The 19,435-nt window shown below is 63.0% G+C and overlaps 2 protein-coding genes across 4 annotated transcripts; one reads left to right on the top strand and one right to left on the bottom strand.

Annotated features, from left to right (window-relative positions):
• Window positions 1-183: 183 nt before the first annotated feature.
• CC2D1A (coiled-coil and C2 domain containing 1A) lies at window positions 184-11,613 on the top strand. 2 transcript variants are annotated; one of them, XM_040990717.1, is made up of 29 exons: window positions 184-461; window positions 1,738-1,873; window positions 2,670-2,785; window positions 2,893-2,958; window positions 3,166-3,300; window positions 3,428-3,644; window positions 4,454-4,578; window positions 4,899-4,971; window positions 5,118-5,192; window positions 5,300-5,430; window positions 5,519-5,591; window positions 5,679-5,824; window positions 6,141-6,240; window positions 6,341-6,513; window positions 7,186-7,308; window positions 7,430-7,488; window positions 7,660-7,776; window positions 8,732-8,805; window positions 8,929-8,987; window positions 9,104-9,155; window positions 9,301-9,400; window positions 9,491-9,581; window positions 9,708-9,842; window positions 9,929-9,990; window positions 10,181-10,244; window positions 10,382-10,508; window positions 10,607-10,683; window positions 10,845-10,892; window positions 11,155-11,613. In XM_040990717.1, exons 1-29 carry the CDS (start codon window positions 411-413, stop codon window positions 11,173-11,175), a joined length of 2,826 nt encoding a protein of 941 aa, XP_040846651.1. In that variant the 5' UTR covers window positions 184-410; the 3' UTR covers window positions 11,176-11,613. The 2 variants fall into 2 exon arrangements, with proteins under 2 accessions (XP_040846651.1, XP_040846652.1); XM_040990718.1 differs by having other exon boundaries at window positions 9,708-9,833; window positions 9,935-9,990.
• Window positions 11,614-12,146: 533 nt separating this feature from the next.
• Window positions 12,147-16,141, bottom strand: PODNL1 (podocan like 1). 2 transcript variants are annotated; one of them, XM_040990797.1, is made up of 10 exons: window positions 16,019-16,141; window positions 15,619-15,849; window positions 15,058-15,151; window positions 14,690-14,754; window positions 14,468-14,577; window positions 14,048-14,204; window positions 13,799-13,914; window positions 12,814-13,471; window positions 12,523-12,671; window positions 12,147-12,426 (listed from the first exon to the last, which is right to left on the bottom strand). In XM_040990797.1, exons 1-10 carry the CDS (start codon window positions 16,019-16,021, stop codon window positions 12,276-12,278), a joined length of 1,734 nt encoding a protein of 577 aa, XP_040846731.1. In that variant the 5' UTR covers window positions 16,022-16,141; the 3' UTR covers window positions 12,147-12,275. The 2 variants fall into 2 exon arrangements, with proteins under 2 accessions (XP_040846731.1, XP_040846732.1); XM_040990798.1 differs by lacking the exon at window positions 15,619-15,849 and having other exon boundaries at window positions 16,019-16,138.
• Window positions 16,142-19,435: the final 3,294 nt, after the last annotated feature.

Consider the following 19,435-nt stretch of genomic DNA (forward strand, 5'->3'; position numbering starts at 1 on the left):
CGGGCCCCGCCTCCGCGCATGCGCGACACGAGACCCGCCGCGCTTGCTCCGCCCCTTCTCCGCGCGTAGCGTCCTCCGGCGCTCCCGCTCTCCTGCCTCCAGGCGCATGCGCCTCTGCGCACTGCCTGCCGGGAGTTGTAGTTTCCGTGAAGCTGGCCCGGTTTAATCCAGTGGCCACGCTCCGGTGCCGCGGCGCCCAAGGGCCGAGGCGGAAGTAGGGCAGCTACCTGGCGGTGGGCAGAGTTGGGGGAGACGAGGACGCGGGGTTGGCGATCGCGAGGCGGGGGCGGGCCACCGACGAGAACTGCGATACTCGCCAAGGGGGCGTGCACGGCGACAGGCCCCTGGGGAGGAGGCCGGGCAAGGCCGGGCGCAGGGAGACTCGGTGGTCCGGGCACCCAGTCTGGACGATGCACAAGAGGAAGGGACCCCCGGGCCGAGGCGCTGCAGCTGCTCGCCAGGTGAGTCTGGGGGATCTCGCCGGGGGATCCCTCCTCAGCCCTGCCCTGTCGCTCGCCTCGTTGAGCGCCCTGCCTTCCCTCTGCGGAAGCCTGCTGCCCTTAGGTGAGTCGCTGCTCCCCGCCCTCCAGGTGAGGCTCCACGCTCCCTCACCCTCATCCTGCCCGTATCCCCGAAATGCGGCCTGTTGGCATTAGCTCCCCAGCTCCTGGCGCCCCGCCCTGGACTCGGAAGGCGCCACCTGTTGCTGCATTAGCTCCAGCTGGGGAAGGGCAGACCCCGGGCCTGGCACCCTCCGACCCTTAGGACCACCCCCTGGGCTCTGTAGATTCCCGTGGCAGAGAGATGTACCCCTACTGAGGCCCAGACAGGTGAAGGCAGCCAGCCAAGGTCACAGGGATGACTGGAGTACACACCCACACTTACTGCCATCCATGGGTGCACCTGTGCCAGCGTCTCTCCTCCTCCACCACACACCGCTGCCGCGGGTGCTCGGGGGGCGGGAGCCGGCTGGAGCCCAGTTGTCAGGTGCTAGCATCAGACCGACTCTCCACGCCTCTGCCGATCGGCCCAGGACTTCATGGCTGGAAGACCCTCAGTTTTCTCGTTCCTGAAATGGACACACACACGCACACCCCAAGAGTCCCTCTGATCACAGATGTCGAGATTGTACGGAGGATGGTTTATGGCATTTGCGAACCTCAGTGACAGGGGGCAAAATGTGTGAGTGGCTTCTTGTTTTCAAAGAGTGACAGATCTTTCGCTCTCCAATTGGCGGCAGTGGTCAGGACCGGAGCCAGGCCGAAGCCAGGAGCTTAACCTGAGTCTCCCACATGGGTGAAGGGGCCCAAGGCCTTGGGCCTTTCTCTCCTGTGCTCCTAGGTGCATGAGCAGAGGACTGGATCGCAAGGGGAACAGCTGGGACTCGAACCAGCAAAAGTCTGGGATGCCGGTGCAACAGGCCTCAGCTGAACCTGCTGTGCCACAGTGCCAGGCCCCGCTGGCAGAGCTCCCAGTGGATGCCTCCACTTTCCTGCCTGAGCGGCTTTGCCAAGGACAGGATGCCTTCACCCTCGAGCCTTGGACCTGGCTAGCTGCCCATCCCGGGCCAGGAGCTGGCTGCCCTTTGCCCCCAGAGAGCCAGGCCCATCTGGTTCCACCTGTTGTTGCCTTGTTTCGCCAGGAGGCCTTGGTCTCTTCCTCAGAGTCCATCCCGGCTCCCTCTGGCCACCCCCATGTGCACCCCGAAGTCTGACCAGGCTGTTGCTCTCCCTGCAGATGGGCCTGCTGGTCGATCTCTCCCCGGACGGCCTGGTGATCCCCCAGGACGGAGTGAATGACGAGGAGCTGGAGGCCGAGTTCTTGGCCTTGGTGGGAGGTCAGCCCCCGGCCCTGGAAAAGCTGAAAGGCCAAGGTGAGATGCTGAGTATGCTGAGTACAGGCTGGGAGCCAGAAGGGAGGGTCAGCACCCTGCTAATGGTCGCCACTGGGCAATAATCCCCTAGCTGCCTTCTTTACTCCTCTTCTTCATAAAGTCCCTGATTGAAAGGGACAGGGAGAGAATCTTCCATCCACTGGTTCACTCTCTTAATGGCCACAATGGCCAGAGCTTAGCCAATCCCAAGCCAGGAGCCAGGAGCATCTTCTGGTCTCCCTCGTGGGTGCAGGGTCCCAAGGCCTTGGGCTGTCCTCCACTGCTTTCCCAGGCCACAGGCAGGGAGCTGGATGGGAAGCGGGGCCGCCGGGATTAGAACCGGTGCCCATATGGAATCCCAATGCATATAAGGAAAGGACTTCAGTCACTAGGCTACCGTGCCAGGTCTGTGTATGTCCGTGTCTGTGTCTCCGTGTGTGCATGTATGTCTCTGTGTACATGTGTCAGTATGTGTTCTGTGTGCCATGTTCACTGTCAGCCCCCTCAGCCAGCCTACCTCTGGCCCATGGGACACTTGCAGATACCGCCACCCAGAACGATGAGGAGGCTGGCCCAGGTGCCCACAGGCACACAGCCATGGGGCTGGAGCGCCAGGGACCTTGACCGGGCCTCAGGCTACAGAACAGCCAAGGCGCTGGGCTCCTGGGGAGGGCCTGAGGGCCTGGGCGGCCGGCTGTCCACCGCCCTGTTCCTTGGGGCTGTGAATACGTGAGTCAGGAAGCTCGGGGCTCTTGGCAGATTCCTGTCCTTAGCTGGAGCCTCTCTTTGCTGCCAGGTCCCTTACCCATGGAAACCATCGAGAAGATGGCCAGACTGTGCATGAGGGACCCGGATGAGGACGAAGAGGAGGGGACGGATGAGAAGGACGTAGAGGAGGACGATGAGCTGCTGGTGAGAGCCCAAAGGCCAGGGGAGATGGGGCAGGGCAGCCGGCTCTCCTGCCGGTGCCCGCCCCCGGCTGCCCTCACGCCCCGCCCATGGCTGTGCACCTACTGCAGGCGGAACTGAATGAGGTCCTGGGAGAGGACCAGAAGGCTTCGCAGCCCCCGCCGTCTGCAGCCCAGGTACAGGCAATCACGCCCCACCGACGGCCTTGGTGGTCAAGGGCTGCCCTGGCCCTCTCAGCCCAGGGACCGTGGCGGCCAAGGGTGTGGCAGGCGTTAGTGCCGGGGGAGGGGCAGGCCCAGGCTGACATGGGGGTGACTGTATTGTCAACTCAGATCTGTGTCCTTCGCCCCCCACCTCACCCCACCCGGGGACACTTCCCACAGCCCAAGCCCGCAGCCCTCAGCCCAGGTGTGGGCACCACCTTGCACGAGAGACTACGACTCTACCAGGCAGCCCTGGAAAGCGCCAGACAGGCGGGGGACAGTGCCAAGATGCGACGCTACGACCGAGGCCTTAAGGTGAGCCAGTAAGGCAGAGGTCAGGACATGGGGACTCCACCGACCTCAAACACCTGCATCCCCAGCCTCCCAGTTCCCCCCAAAACCTTCTCTCTCTCTCTCTCTCTCTCTCTCGTCTGCACTGCAGACCCTGGAAAACTTGCTGGCCTCCTTCCGGAAAGGCGAGGCCATCGACGAAGGGGACATCCCGCCGCCGGTGGCCATTGGCAGAGGCCCAGCAGTGGCCCCTAGCCACACCCCTGTGCCCACCCAGGCAGAGCCCAGGCTCACCCTAGAGGTACTACCCCCGACTGCTCCAGCCACCTCCTCCAGCGGCAGCTCAGCCAAGCCTCAACTCCCCCCAGGTAGGCTGACGCGGTCCGAGCAGCTTGCTCAGTAGATAAAAAGTGTGTGTGTGTGTGCGCACACATGAGCCAGGGACTAGGGAGTGCATGTCCAAACACCTTGAAAGTTAAAACAGCACTTTAAAAAAAAAAACCAACATTGATGTGTTTATTGGGAAGCCACAGTGAGGGAGAAAAAGGAGATCTAGCAGCCGCTGGTTCACTCCCCAAATTGTTGTAACAGCCAGAGCTGGGCTGGTCCTGAGCCAGGAACCAGGACCCTCTGCTGGTCTCCCACGCGGATACAGGGACCCAAGCACTTGGGCCGTCCTCCACTGCTTTCCCAGGCCACAGGCAGGGAGCTGGATGGGAAGTGGGGCAGCAGGGACACGAAGCAGCACCCATACAAAATGCTGGTGCTACAGACTTCGGAATGAATCTGACATGCCACCATGCTGGCCCCTGCCCCATTTGTGATCCAGATCCCTGCCAATCTCCTGGGAGACCCGGATGGCGTTCTAGGCTCCTGGCATCACCCTGATCCAGCCCGGCCACCATGGCCATTTGTAAAAACGAACAAGGCAAGAATTCGCCAGAGTCTCCCACGTTCTGCAGGGCCCCTGGGGCCTGCGTGCACATCATCACCGGCTTCAGGCCCCTCTGCCATGCTGTGGAACCAGCGTTCTTCTCTCCCACCTGCCTCCCCGTCCCCCTCTGGGCCTCAGTCTTTCCATCCATGCAATGGACCTGAAGAAACAGCCCAGTTGTAGCAGAGGTGATGTGCAGGAGGCTTTCCCAGGCATTGTTCGCACCCCCCCTTTGCATTCCAGGTCCCTGCAGCCCCAGCCCCCTGGGCCAGTTACAGAGCCGCCAGCGTGAGTATAAGGTGGCCGCCCTTCACGCCAAGCAGCAAGGCGACCTGGCCGCCGCCACCAGATACTTCCGCGTGGCCAAGGTGCGTGTCAATTGGACCCTCAGCCAGAGGGGGTGCCAGGGTGGCACGGGCAAGGGACCTCCCACCTGCCCCGAGCCTACCCAGCAGTCTCAAACCTGAATCCCATGGGCCATGGTCGCCAGGCAACCTGCTAGCTCTGTCATTCACCCTCACCTCTTGGCAGCTCGGCGGAGCCCCTCTGTGTAAGGGGCACAAAGAGAAATTGAACAAGGGACAGAGCCAGGGAGCCTGTGGGTCATCAGGGTGCGGGGGAATTCTCCCGCCCACAGGAGGTCAGCCCCCACCTGCAGCCCGTCCCCCAATCTTCTTCCTTCTCCTAGAGCTTTGACGCCGTCCTGGAAGCCCTGAGCCAGGGGGAGCCGGTGGACCTGTCCCGCCTGCCCCCTCCACCTGGTAAGGGTCCCTCCACTTCCTTTTGATCAGATTCAGGACCCCCCAACCCCTGGCCCCATTCAGGCAACAGTAGCCTGGACTGGACTGTTGGTCGGGGGTGCAGCGGGGCACTTGGCCTCACTGTACTGTCCCCCCTCTGTCCCCAGACCAGCTGCCTGCAGAGCCACCATCGCCGCCACCTCAGGCCCAACCCCCTGCGCCGGCAGCCCCTACCTCCCCAGGTAGGCTGGGCAGGCAGTGGCAACACGGTCTAACCCTGGCCCCCTGCCAGCTGCCCTGGACTCCTAACCCTGCCTGTGCTTTTCCCCTGCGCCCCCATACTGGCCAGAATTGCCCCCGCCCCCTCGGACCCTGCTGGAGGCTCTAGAGCAGCGGATGGAACGGTATCAAGTGGCTGCGGCCCAGGCCAAGGCCAAGGGCGATCAGCGGAAGGCTCGCATGCATGAGCGGATCGTCAAGGTAAGCAGCTGCCGGAAGCTGGAGAGAGTGCTGGGCGGCCTGTCCTCCTAAACCCGGGGCTCACCCCAGTGCATATGTCTCCCCGTAGCAATACCAGGAGGCCATCCGAGCCCACAAGGCCGGCCGAGCCGTGGATGTGGCTGAGCTGCCTGTACCCCCAGGTAGGCCCTGGACTGGTTGGGGTGAAGGGGTGAGAGTTGGGTCCCCTCCTGACCAGACCTCTCTCTTCCCCCAACCGGCCACCACAGGGTTCCCCCCTATCCAGGGCCTGGAGGCCACCGAACCTGCCACACAGAGCCTGGTGGGGGTACTGGAGACCGCCATGAAGCTGGCCAGCCAGGAAGAGGGCCCAGAGGAGGAGGACGATGAGAAGGAGGAGGTGGTGCCCAGGAAGGTGTGGGGGCGGGACGGGGGTGGGCAGGGCCTGAGGCCAGACTTCAGGGTCAAGTGCAGTAAGGAGCTGCCTCTTGGAGCTGCAACCCGCCCAGCCCCATCCTGGCTTAGTGTCCACCCTGCTTCCCTGGTCCCTGTCTGTCTAGTGGGCCGTGGGAGCAGTCCTGGGCCTGTAGTGGTAAAGGGGTCACTCAAACCAGCAAACCAGACCCACAGCGTCTTCCAGGGGGAGCTGCGGTGGCCGGCGTCCCCAGCCTGGTGGCCCTGACCCTCGGAGCAGCTCACTTCTGTCCTCCCTCCTGCCTCTCTCTTCACAGCAAAACAGCTCCGCGGCCCCCACCGCCCCCCAGCCCCGAGCCCCACAGCCAGGATCGGCCCCAGCCCCCAAAGCAGCCACGAAAGGCACATCCGCCAGAGGTAGGCAGCCCCTTCTCTCTCCTCCCCGCCTCTGCCTGGCTGGGGGTGGGTGGTCCCAGGCCCAGCACCCCCCAGCTGAGGCCTCTCCGTGCCCCCTCAGCCCAGCAGCAGCTGGCCTTCCTGGAGGGTCGCAAGAAGCAGCTCCTGCAGGCCGCGCTGCGAGCCAAGCAGAAGAACGACGTGGAAGGTGCCAAGATGCACCTGCGCCAGGCCAAGGGGCTGGAGCCCATGCTGGAGGCCTCGCGCAACGGGCTGCCCGTGGACATTGCCAAGGTGAAGCGCCCGTCGATCGGCTCCAGAGCACCTCTGCGTGCACACACACACACACACACACACACACACACAGCAGCTCCAGCGAGAAACACACTGCAACACCAGACAGGCTGCATGGGACCCTGGGGCGAGGGGAGGGCATCCTTACCCATGGGATGCAGGTGCATCAGTGGTCCCTGTTTGCAGCTGGGCACTGGAAGAGGGGACATCACCCCTTCTGGCCGCCTATTGGCCAGCATGAGTCATGCGGCCACCTCCTTGCTGCAAAGGCCCCTGGGACTTGTCTTTCCACGGACCACTGTATTTCTCAGCTAGAAGGAAGAGGGATTCCCCCTGGGGAAGACAGTGACTGGAGTGTGCCCCACGGGACCTGGAAAGCCACGTCTCTCGATCTGCATTTCTCTGCTCCAGACACTGATAGTGTCTCAAGCCATGGTTTGACCCACAGCGCCACAGTTGCAGGGCAGGAACTTTGGGTCATGTATTCACTGCAGCATCCCCAGCTCCAGGGACAGACACCTGACTTACACTAGGAGCTCCAGGAACCGGTGTGTGTGTGAAGGGGGCTGGAGGGGTGTCTCAGATGACACAGGGCACCAGGGACCAAGAGGAAAGGCCAGGGGCAGGTGCCAGGGCCCCCAGCAGCCTCCCCTTCCTCCTCACCCCCCCCAGGTGCCACCTGCCCCCCTCAACAAGGACGACTTTGCCCTGGTCCAGCGGCCTGGCCCGGGCCTGTCACAGGAGGCCGCCCGGCGCTACGGCGAGCTCACCAAGCTGATACGGCAGCAGCACGAGGTGAGGGGTCCACCCCTCCCCGACAGCTCCCCAGGACCCAGGCCAGCACCCCCGACGGTCACAACCTCGCTAACTTGTGTCTGCTCCGCGCCATCCCCCCTTGTCTGTCCCCCTCCCCCAGATGTGCCTGAACCATTCCAACCAATTCACCCAGCTGGGCAACATCGTGGAAACCACCAAGTAAGTGGCCTCAGGTCCCAGGGCAATGCCCACAGGCGTTTGAACGCGTCCCCCCCCCCAACCCTGCACTGCACAGCGTCCTGGGCGGGGGGGTGGCTGTGGCCCCTGCATGTGCGGAGCGGTCCCGCCAACCCCCGGCCCGGCGTCCTGAGTCGGGCCCTGTGGCCGCAGGTTCGAGAAGCTGGCGGAAGACTGTAAACGGAGCATGGAGACGCTCAAGCAGGCCTTCGCCCGCGGCCTGCCCACACCCGGAGCCCGCTTTGAGCAGAGGACCTTTAGTGTCATCAAGTGAGGTCCCCCACTCCCCCCAAGAAGCTAGCACAGGACTGACCTTCTCGGAGGAACCTTTGGCCCGGGGATGGGAGCGCAGCAGGGGGCGGACAAGTGTGTGCAAAGGTCCTGGGGCAGTCGTGACCGGCGGCGTGCGCACTGCATTTGAAAGCAAGTCTCACACCCGGGGCTGGCGCGTACCCTAGGTCTTCGTGTGGCAGCTCCTCCCACACCCACAGTGTCCCCTCCCCGATAGGTCCTCCCAGATCAGCACACTGCCCCACCCCCAGAAAAGCCTCTGCTCTACAAGTCCCTGGGCCTGGCCCACAAGCCCCCCCACCCTGCCAGGACACTCTGTTTGTTTTGACCTCCATCCCCAGCAGCCAGGGCACTTGCTGGCACACAGTAGGACCCCCAAAGCAGTAGCGAAAAGGAGAAACCCATGGGGCCTGGGGAGGTCACCGCTGACAGGCACTGCAGATGCTAAACAAATGCCGCTACATGAGAACGCCCCCCCAACCCTTGGCAGCGGCCGGTCCTCTGCAGGACTTGGGGCTTGAGCCAAAGGAAGCTTCCGGGGCCCCTAAGGGCATCGGCTGGCACGAGGAGCAGCAGCCAGGGTCAGCTGAAGGATGCATGAATGAAAGTCAAGGGCCTGCGACAAACAAGGGGCCACCTAGGGCGGTCATAGCAGGGACCCCAGAAACACAGGACTGTGCGAGCAGAGGGGGGCCCCAGCCCACCCCACCAGCAGCTAGGTTACGGGCTGGCAGGTAGCAGCTGCTCACTTAAGCTAGAGGAAAACCAAGTCCCCTTGCCCATCGACCCCCACTCCCAGCCAGGCAGAAATGCCCCCCATGAGAAAGGGAGGCCCCGGCTGGCCCCTGGTACGTCCCCCGCGGACAGGGACAGGCTGCAGGCAGGGGGACACACGGCCTGACCGCCCTGGCTTCCCCTCCCACCCCCACACCAGGATCTTCCCAGAACTCAGCGGGAACGACATGCTGCTGTTCATTGTGAAGGCCAGCAGCCTGCCCACGCCCCCAGGTGAGCCCCCCGGGGCCTGGCAGAGGTCAAGGCCATGGTCTGGGGGGAGGGCGGAGGGGTGGCCGGGAGCAGGCTCCAGCCCTGAGGAGCCTCATTCGGCATGCCATTCCCCCGCGCCCGCAGGGCTGTCCCCCGGCGACCTGGACGTCTTCGTCCGCTTCGATTTCCCTTACCCCAATGTGGTAGGTGGGGAGCAGGGCAGTGGGCAGGGGGGACCTTGCAATGGGGTGGTGAGGGGGGATATCCCCAGGTCCCCTGACCGGCCCCGCCTCCCGTCCCCTCTCCTGTCCCATCCCAGGAGGAGGCCCAGAAAGACAAGACCTCCGTGGCCAGGAACACCGACTCCCCTGGTAAGGCCGAGTCCAAGCCGCCTGCGCCCCTGCCCAGTGTCTCCCCCCAATACCCCCAAAATGCCCCCAGCCCCAGCAGAAGGAAGGAAGGAGAGCCAGACCCTGCCCCCTTCCTCCCCCTCGGCCTTGCCCTCCCCCCCGGCAGAGTTCAAGGAGCAGTTCAAACTGTGCATCAACCGCAGCCACCGCGGCTTCCGGAGGGCCGTCCAGACCAAGGGCATCAAGTTCGAAGTGGTCCACAAGGGGTGAGCAGGGTGGGGGGCATCGCCAGGGCAGGGAGGGATGGGGGCGATGGGGGCGGGGCCTCGACCCAAGCCGCACCCACTCCCACCCAGGGGACTCTTCAAGACTGACCGGGTGCTGGGGACGGCGCAGCTCAAGCTGGACGCCCTGGAGACAGCGTGCGAGGTCCGGGACGTGCTGGAGGTGAGCTAGAGCTGCGTCCGCCCCTGCCCCCTGCCCCTCGTCCCCGTCCCCTGCCCCTCATCCCCTGCCCCCTGCCTCCTGTCCCCTGCTTGCTCTCTGTCACTGACCCCGGGGCTTCCCATCCAGGTGCTGGACGGGCGGCGACCCACAGGGGGACGGCTGGAGGTGATGGTCCGCATCCGGGAACCGCTGACCTCCCAGCAGTTGGAGACCACGACAGAGAGGTGGCTGGTCATCGACCCCGTGCCCACGGTGAGCAGGGTGGGGTGTGTCCAGGGGAAGGGGTGGGGACATAGCCCCGGAGGGCCGGGACTCACAGGCCGACCCCGTCCTCTGTCGCCCTGCAGCACCAGGTGACTGCAACCAAAGGCAAGGCCCCTCCGGGACCGACGCGGGAGCCAGCCAACAGGTGGGTCCTCTCCTCTCTCCCCCTGCACACGCACCCCTCCTCAGGAGTGGCCACCTGCTGCTTGCGGGTCCACAGCCACCACCTGCCAGTGCCCACCTGCAGCGTCTGATCCCCCTCACCCATCATCTCCGCTCGCCGTGTGTCCCTCCCGTCCCTGCTCAACTCCCTCCGCCCTGTCCCCTTGCAGCAGGTCAGCCCGGCCCATGCACAGTCTCAGCGTGCTGGCCTTCGACCAGGAGCGCCTGGAGAGGAAGGTGAGCGGCCAGCACCCCGCTCCTCCCCGCACCCTGTCCCACCCTCGGGGGTCCCCAGGGCCTGGGGGTGCGGGCAGGAGGCGGTGTGGGCGATGGCCGTGTCTGTAAGGCCCTCCTGGCTCCTCCCCGCTCCCCAGATGTTGGCCCTCAGGCAGGCACGGCGCCCCGTGCCGCCCGACGTGGCCCAGCAGTACCAGGACATCGTGCAGCGCAGCCAGTGGCAGAGGGCGCAGCTGGAGCAGGGCGGCACCAGCCTCCGGCGGGGTGAGGGGCTCCTCGGGGCTCGGGGCTCGGGGCTCGGGGCTGGGGAGACCGGGAGGCAGGGGAGGGCAGGCCGAGGCCTGATGCCCGTCCGCCCGCAGAGTACGCGGCCCAGCTGGAGCGCCAGCTGCAGTTCTACACCGAAGCCGCCCGGCGCCTGGGCAACGAGGGCAACAGGGTGAGTGCGCGTGCGCGGCGGCGGGGGGGCACGCAGGGAGTGGGCGGGGCCTCGCAGGGAGTGGGCGGGCTTGGTTGGTTATGGGGCGGGGCCGTGCTGGCCGCGGGGCGGGGTGTGGCCGTGTCTCTGTGGGCGTGTCCCTGATGCTCCGCCCCCTGCAGGAGGCGGCCAAGGAGGCGCTGTACCGGCGGAACCTGGTGGAGAACGAGGTGAGTGGGGTGCAGGCCGTGCTGGGTGCAGGGCCGTGCTGGGTGCAGGCCGCGCTGGGTGCAGGCAGTGCTGAGTGTAGGGCTGTGCTGGGTGCAGGGCCGTGCTGGGGCCAGGGCTGCGCTGGGTGCAGGGCCGTGCTGGGTGCAGGCCGCGCTGGGTGCAGGCCGTGCTGGGTGCAGGGCTGTGCTGGGTGCAGGCCGCGCTGGGTCTCCAGGCCTGCCCTCCCCTGACTCCCCCACCTCTTGTCCTTACCCCGCACAGCTGCAGCGGCTCCGGAGGTGAGGGCCCCGCAGTGCCCAGACAGCAGACAATCATCTGACAATCGCTTCTGGACTCCTCCCGCCCCAACCCTACCACCACCACCACCACCACCACCACGCAGGCCCCCAGCACCCAGCTGGGTCCCTTGGGCTGCTGCCCGCAGCAGAGACCCAGGAGGCGTTGGACCCAAGCCCGGCTGGCTGTACTCCTGGAGCGAGTACCTCCCGCCCCATCCAACACTCCCCCTCCGACCCCTCAGTTTGCACAGCCCCAGGTGGTGGCCGGGGCTCTGGCCTGTCCCCGAAGCCAGGAGGGCACCTGGCACCAAAGCCCCAAAGGCCCCAGCAAGCACTTTATTCCCTATCCCTGCCCGGGCGCCTCTCCCAGCCCTCCCGGATACCCAAAGAAGCTGCTGGAGGATGGCTGGGTCCCCCCCAACACACACACACACACACACACACACACACACACACACACACACACACAGAGGCTGCGGGGCTTGGGAGTTGCCGGGTTGCCCTGATCCAGGCAACCCTACACAGAATAAACAGGCCTGGGCCCACCCACCGAACTCAGCTCTCCAGTCTCTTTCTTGCTGTGGCTCTCGGCAGCCAGGCTGGGGCCTCATTAGAGTGAGATGGGGGCGCAGGGCACGTGGCAAGGTACCTACCAGGGCAGCAAGCTAGGGAGGGGTGGGCAGCGAGCCGGGCAAGAGTGCCCTTGACTCACGCTTGCTGCTTGGGAACCCTCGCGTGCCCTTGGCGGTTGTAGGCTGTGGGTGTGACCCGGCGGGGAAGGCGGTAGGTGTCATGAGAGGGGACCTGTGTGTGTCAGGACTTTGGGGAGAATACCCAACCCTTTACCGACCAAGGGACCCTGAGCCTCGGCTCCCCCAGCTGGACTTAGGGACCCTGGGAGCGCCCAGAAGGCAGGCTGGTGCTTGGTCAGACTTTATTGTTCCGCCTTGGAGGAGGCCTGCTCCCTGGTCCCTCCCTCCCCTGCACGTCCCTGCGTGGACACTCCCCTGTGCCCCACAACCACCCCGACCCAGCCACAGCCAGCACAGCAACCCGACACCTCGCCCCAGGCCAGAGGAGGGGGTTGGTCTTGGCCTGCCCATCTCAGGAGCCCCCAGCCCTCGGGGCGCGTGTAGTCTTGGGCGGCAGTCGGACCAGCACCTGCTCGGGATTGCCCGCCGTGTCCACCACGCGCAGGTGTGGGAGGCCCAGGAAGGCCTCGGCCGAGATGCTGGTCAGATGCAACCTGTTGGCCCTGCACGTAGGGGGAAAGGGCGCGCGTGCGTGAGGGCAGCTGGCAGAGAGCGCCCACCCCGCCACCATACACCATGCCCCGACCCGCGGCGCACACCTGAGGAAGAGGGCGCGCAGGCGGGGCGTGCTGAGGAAGGCCTCGGAACCTATGTGGCCAATGCGGTTGCCCTGCAGGTGCAGTTCCTCCAAGGTCTCGGGCAGGTCAGGGGGCACGAAGGACAGCTGGTTGTGGCTGAGGTCCAACACCTGAGCAGATGCAGCACAGCGCAGGTGGCAGACCCGCCCCCTCTCCGTGCGCAGGCTCCGTTCTCAGGCTCTCCAGAGGGAACAGGGGCGCGGGGGTGTGGGAAGGGGACAGTGGACCGAGGCTAAAACAGCTCTCCCTGACCTGGAGCGCCTGCAGCTCATGCCACGTGCCGGGCCCGATGTCGCCTACGCGGAGTCCGTTGTGCGCCACGCTGAACTCCCGCAGCTGGACCAGGCCGGCCAGCGGCTCAGGCTCCAGGGCCCGCAGCCGGTTCCGCTGCAGCCGCAGACTGTGCAGAGTGACAGGCAGACCACTGGGCAGCTGGGTCAGCTGGTTGCCGGCTAGATCCAGGCTGCGCAGGGCCCGCAGGCGCCGGAAGGCGCGGCGATGCACGCGGGCGCTGGTTAAGAGATTGTAGGCCAGATTGAGCTCCAGGAGGCGCGGCGTGGCAGCCAGGTCTCGGGCGCCCAGCGCGGCCACGCGGTTGTGAGGCAGTACCAGTGCCCGCAGACGGCGGGGCAGCGCCTGCGGCACGCGGTCCAGCCCGTTGCCGTACAGGTGCAGCGTGTGCAGGCCCCGCAGCGGCCGCAGCGCCCCTGCCGGCAGCCCCGAAGGCCCCAGCTCATTGTGCTGCAACAGCAGGTAGCGCAGGCCCCGGGCGCCCCGCAGCCGCGCCCCCTCCACCTGACGGATGCGGTTCCTCCCCAGGTGTAGGACAGCCAGGTTCCCAGGCAAGCCCGCGGGCACCGAGCCCAGCTGATTGTGCGACAGATCCAGGTACTCCAAGCTGTGCAGTTTGCTGGAGAGAGACAGTGAATGGGCGCTCAGAGCCCGGGATGGATTTAAAGTTACACATTGCATGCACCTTGGGGAGGTCTGGGTGGGAGGGCCTAGCACAGATGTTAGTCACAGATGAGTGGCCAGACCCAAGTTCACAGATAAAGCACCCGTGCCTCCCCCAACAGCAGATCAACAAGCCCCCTGTCCTGGTAGGTGTTCTGTGGAGACTGGCATGCAACAGGCGCTTAATAAGTGAGGAGTCAGAAGGGATGGACTGAAAAGCTAGGAAGCCCGAGGCGCCTTGACTGCCCCCACCCCGCAAGGCCCGGCTGCCACAGGCCAGCACCTAAAGGTGCTGTTGTCCACGCCGCTGTCTGTCAGCTTGTTGTGCTGCAGGTAGAGCTCGCGGAGGTGTCTGTGACGGCCCAGGGCCCCCCGCGGCACCTTGGAGATGAAGTTGTTCTGGAAGAAGAAAATGAGAGACTGGGCAGGGAGGGAGCCAGGAAAGGCTCTGGCGGGAGGGGGTTTGGAATGGGGTTCAGCAGCGAGATTGGGAGGTTTGGTGGAAGGAGGGGTGGGACAGGACGGCGCGCACCTGCAGGTGCAGGCGCTCCAGCGAGGGCGGCAGGCTAGGCGGCAGATAGCGCAGGCGGTTGCTGGAGAGGCTGAGCGTGGCCACAGCCTCGGAGCCGCGGAAGGCGTCCAGGGGCAGGCCGGTGTTGGCCAGCTGGTTGTTGTGGAGGTACACAGACCTGAGGGGGAGCCAGGCTCCGGCCACCAGCGCGCCGCCCCCAGCGCCCACCCATGCCAGGAACCCTGGACCAGCGGGGCGCATGTATGCAGGGGGCGCGTGCGTGCCACCACCGGTCGGACCCAGAATCCTGGGCATGGTTATCTCCTGTCCCTTTCTCACACACACACATACACCAGCGTGCGCGCAGTCCCCCTCAGCTCCCCCAATCCGAGGCCTGGGAAGGAGGGGTCCATGGCCGGACGGGGGTGAGGGTGGGGCTACCTGAGTGCCGGCTTCTCCCCAAAAGTAAGTGGGAAGATCTCCATCACTTGATTGGCTGCCAGGTCCACGACGCGGATGGAGCGGGGCAGGAACTGCGGCGCCACCGACAGCTGTGGGAGGTGTGTGGTGTGTGTGTGCGTGTAAGGGGACGGACAGGCACCCTGACCCTCTAAGGGGGCAAGGGCTGGGCCAGAGGAGCGAGGGTTCGAGAAGGGGCCTTACCTTGTTATTGGCCACATAAAAATGTTCCAGTTCAGTGAGGGACTCGAAGGCTTCATCCGGGAGGCCTGGGTAGGGAGGGGATCCCAGGCCTGGCTTGGCGGTGCACCTCTGTTCCCCGTTACACTGCCCCCACCCCCCAAAAAAACACACAACCCTGTCCTTGGGGCCTCCCACCCCATGCCCTACCACTAGTCCCTCCTCAAAAGCCACAAACGCCCCCCCACACACACACATTACCTTTCCTCCCCCCCAACCCCCTGAATTTCCACCAGGCTCAGCAAACATTTCCAGGAACAACCACAGGCGCTGCCCACAGCCGCCCCACAGGGCAGGAAGGGGGCGGAGGGCACACACCAGGGGAGACTCACCCTCCGAGGACAGCACATTGTGGTGGAGGTTCAGGGTCCGCAGGCCCCGGAGACGAGACAGCTCATTGTAGGGGAGTTCCTGGAGCTGGTTGTTCTGGGGGGCAGAGGGGGGTGCCAGGGGGCATGCAGAGTGAGGGTGACCCTAAGGCCTGACTCTCAATATCCCAGGATACATCACCATTGCCACAGTGACCCCGAGGGGCATCCTTCCAACCCCATAAACCCACAGTGCAGCCGGAGCTCTCTCCATGCTGACCCCCAAACCAAGGCATCCCCACATGAGCAGCCATTGCCGGGACCTTATACCTCCATGGCCCCCCAAAGCTCCACCCCTTTGACCTCCAGCAACCCCTAAATCTCAGAGACCCCCATGGCCCATTACCCCATAATCACCCCCATCATCGTGCCCCCCAGATAACCCTGGATCTCAGCCCTGCACAGTGCAGTGTCCACCCGGACACTGTTACCGTGGCTCCTGTCCCTGCCAGCTCCTCTGTCCTACATCTGCCCACTCCACACCCCTGAGAGACCCTGGGCCTCCCCTCCCTCCTCCCCATGCACCTGCAGGGAGAGGTGCTGAGTGGCCCTGGTGATATTGTCTGGGAACACCCGTAGGTCCAGGCCAGCGCAGTCCACTGTGTCCGCACGGGGACAGGAACAGCGCGAGGGACAGGCCCGGGGCGGGGGCTGTGAGCTCTCCCCCAGGTGGGGAAAAGTGGGGTCCTCCTCCATGGCGGGGATGGGCCGGAGCCCCGACAGCAGCAGCAGCAGCAGCAGCAGGCGGCTCCCAGGCTGGGAGGGGAGACAGAGTCATCAATGAGAACCAAAACAGCCCCTCATTAGGGAGGGCCTAGATGGGGGTGGGCGGCAGGCATGGACCCAGCAGCCAGTGACCAGAGCCCATGTGTGTGTGAGAGAGAGGGGGCGGCCACATCCTCAGCCCTCCCCTGCCCCACCTCACCATAGTCAGTCTCTCGCCAGCACTGCCAGCCGTTCAGGGGCTCCCTAATAAAATCCAGGCGGCCACCTCCTGGTGAGACTGCTGGGGCCACCCTCCCATCCCCATCTCAAAGAACAAAACACAGCCGCAACCCCCCCTCGCCCCCCCAACACACACACACCAGTTTCCTCCCAGGGGCTGTGGGGTGGGAGGGGAAGCTGGCCCATCCCCTTCTCCGCCCTTGGGGAAGGTCTGTCTGGAGGAGGAGGCGGGATGAGCTGGTAAGAGAACTGTTCCCCCTTCTCTGTCCACCCCCCCAATTCACTCCCCACCTCTGTCTCAACCACTGGGACTGTTATAACCTCAGCCAGCCTGGGCTGGGCCAAAGGAACCAGGAATGCTTGGGGGAAAAAAAAAGCTGAGATTTGCCTGGTCTGGTATTTGGGCCAACCACAGCAAGTAGGGGTGGGGCCGCGGAACAGGAAGAAGCTTGGGGGGGGGGGGAGGCGGCACGGCATAAGACAGTGCCCAGCAGTGGCAGCCAGGGGTTCCCCGGAGACCCAAGGGCCACACTGGGAACCCTGATTTCTGCTCTGTATCATGGTCCCTCTGCCCTCGGCCTTCTCAACAGCCAGCCAGCCAGCCAGCCTGCCAGCTGACATCCCTCCCCACATGGGCACAGGTGTCCTGGACAGAAATGATATGATGACATGTGTCCCCAGAGCCCTGGTCCTATAGAGTAAGCATGAGATGGGTGCCCCCCCAAACAAACCTAGGGCCCCAACTAATCTAGTAGGTGGGATCAAAGTTTTAAGATGACAGACAAAAATGTCCACGCTACTGCAGCTGGCACGGCAGACCCTCCCTCCACAGGGAAGCTGGCCTGAGTTTCTTTGCATGGGTTCAAGGTCAGGTTCCCCTCAGCCTCGGCCACAGAGAACCCTCTCGAAGCCCAACCTTCTCCTTTTGCTGATTCAGCCCCCAGATGGCCACAGCAACCAGGGCTGGGCCAGGTTGAAGCCAGGGGTGCAGGGGCCCAAACACCTGGCCGTGTCCTGCTGCTTTCCCACGTGCTTTAGCAGGGAGCTGGAGTGGAAGCAGAGCAGCTGCGTCTCCTGCTGGCAGCCACCCATAGGGGACGCGCATACCCCAGAGAGGGGCTTAGCTGGCTAGGCCACCATGCTGGCCCAGACAGGACAATTTCCAATGAGAGATCCAAGGGCCTTAACCGCCCCAGTTCATGCAAACAAAGTCAGGGATTAGAAAATGGGAGGGGAAAAAGACGGGGAGGATGGAGCCTTCAGGCATCGCTGGATCCAGGGGCACATTCTGTCCACCAGCTGGCAGCCTGTCTAAGAGGTGGAGTTATCTCTGGATTAATTAGGCCGGGGATTTGATTCGTGGAGATTGGGGGGGCCATTGACACTAAAATAAAGGTTGCACAGGCCATGAGGCCTGCAAGCTCACAGTCTCTTAGCTAAACAAGTAAAGCAGAAGTATTGCAGCCAGCCATGAGCCGTATTTACTGTTTTGGTTTCAACTCAACACTCCCCTGCACGGCAGCAAGGCAGAGGAGAAGCAGGGAGCTACAGAAGTGAGACAAGCCAGGAGCAGGTATGCAAGCGAGTTTTAAACTGCCCTTGACATGAAAGCTGGAAGGGGGGTTGTTTTGCCTTTATTTGGTGGGTGACACCGGGTCATGTCCATCACTGGTGCTTACAGTGAGGCACCGGGCTCAATGCAAACTCCACTCTCCTCCGGCAACTTTGGCAACCATCAGGGAGTCCCCATTTTTCCACATAAACAGAATCTCCTCTTTTTCTCTGATTTATGTTGTTTTATTTGTAAAACAGAGAGAGCTCCTTCATCCGTTGGCTCATCCCCCTCCCCACAATTGACTACAACTACAGGGAGCTGGATGGGAAGTGGAGCTGCCAGGATTAGAACCGGCATCCATATGGGATCCCGACGCGTTCAAGGCAAGGATTTTAGCTTCTAGGCCACGCCGACGGGCCCAGCATCCTCAATTCTTGTCTCGCAGGAAAGAAGAATTTTCATGCGGACACAGTTTAGTTTTAAAACAAGATTTACTAGTAAAGTTGAGAAGAGAGGCTCCCGTCCTAGCAATGGGAGGGGCCTCTGAGATAGGAAGGACCCTTACCCCCAGCCATAGTGGCAGAAGGAAAAGTGAAAAAGAAGACCCTAGTCTGGACGCGGCGGCGTGGCCATCCAGCTCCCTGCCTGTGGCCTGGGAAAGCAGTGGAGGACGGCCTAAAACCTTGGGACCTGCACCCGCATGGGAGACCTGGAAGAAGCCACATGGCTTTTGACTTTGAATCAACTTTGCTCTGGCCAATGTGGCCATTTGGGGGGTGAACCAGCGAATACAAGATCTTTCTGTCTCTCCTCTGTATAAATCTGCCTTTCTAATAAAAATAAATAAATCTAAGAAAGAAAGAATGAATGAACCAACAAACCAGCCCTATGGGACCTACATATCCCCCTAGACTCTTTCTGGCGAAGGTAGTTGCAGTGTAGCCGAGCCTCTAAGACGGATTTCTTTGCAAGGCAGTGTCACAAGCATAGAGATAAAGATCGCTTCTATCTTCCCCATACAGGAAAAAGAAAAAAAATCAACGTGAAAACAATGGTCTTACCCACTTTCCTGTAACCCTTGACCTTTTTGCCCTAACCAGCTATGTAAAGGTTACCAAAACAAAATATATTAAAAAAAAAAAAAAGATCTCTTCTATCTCGAGTTCACTCACCATGCGGTCGCAATAGCCGAAGTCGGGACAGGTCCCACGTGGGTAGCAGGGACCTAGGGACTCAGAAGGACTCAGGTCACACAAATAGCATCTTAAATGTTAAGTTCAATCCTGTCCCTGGGCCACCCCTTTAACACAGAGCCTCGGGGATCACCTTGCGGAATATTCCAGATCATCAGAGGAAGAAGACAACGCTTGAGGCAGAAATTCCCCCTCTGCATAATGGGCACAACATTGACCCAATTACTTGGGGGTAACTGTGAGGTCACAATTCTGTGTGAACCCCTATTTGTCACCAACATCACCCAATCAAACTAGTGCTTCTTTATTATCCTTTTCTTCTAAAAAAAAAAAAGTTTGTTTCTATTCGAATGGCAGATTTCTGGAGGAGAAGGGTAGAAAAAAAAAGATCTTCCAGCCGTTGGGTCACTCCCCAAATGACCATAGCAGTGGGAGCTTAGCTGATCCTAAGCCAGGAGCCAGGAGCTTCTTCCGGGTCTCCCACGTGGGTGCAGGGTCCCAAGGCTTGGGGCCGTCCTCCACTGCTTTCCCAGGCCACAAGCAGGGAGTTGGGTGGGAAGTGGGGCCGCCCATATAGGATGCCAGCGTTTGCAGGTGGAGGATTGACCTGTTGAACCAAGGCGCCAGATCCGTCACAGATCTTTTAATT

Source organism: Ochotona curzoniae, unplaced genomic scaffold (assembly GCF_017591425.1).
Source record: "Ochotona curzoniae isolate NIBS_2020 unplaced genomic scaffold, NIBS_Ocur_1.0 contig_605, whole genome shotgun sequence".
Taxonomy (NCBI): domain Eukaryota; kingdom Metazoa; phylum Chordata; class Mammalia; order Lagomorpha; family Ochotonidae; genus Ochotona; species Ochotona curzoniae.

Bases quoted from the DNA above. Each gene is read 5' to 3' on its own strand.
- CC2D1A (XM_040990717.1), top strand. From the start codon at position 411: ATGCACAAGAGGAAGGGACCCCCGGGCCGAGGCGCTGCAGCTGCTCGC. The intron at 8,806-8,928 runs GTGAGCCCCCCG...CCGCGCCCGCAG, and splicing joins CAGCCTGCCCACGCCCCCAG to GGCTGTCCCCCGGCGACCTG. The intron at 10,245-10,381 runs GTGAGCGGCCAG...CCCGCTCCCCAG, and splicing joins AGGAGCGCCTGGAGAGGAAG to ATGTTGGCCCTCAGGCAGGC.
- PODNL1 (XM_040990797.1), bottom strand. The intron at 15,152-15,618 runs GTGCATGGGGAG...TCTGCCCCCCAG, and splicing joins CTCAGCACCTCTCCCTGCAG to AACAACCAGCTCCAGGAACT. The intron at 12,427-12,522 runs GTGTGCGCCGCG...CCCTACGTGCAG, and splicing joins CTGCGCGCCCTCTTCCTCAG to GGCCAACAGGTTGCATCTGA.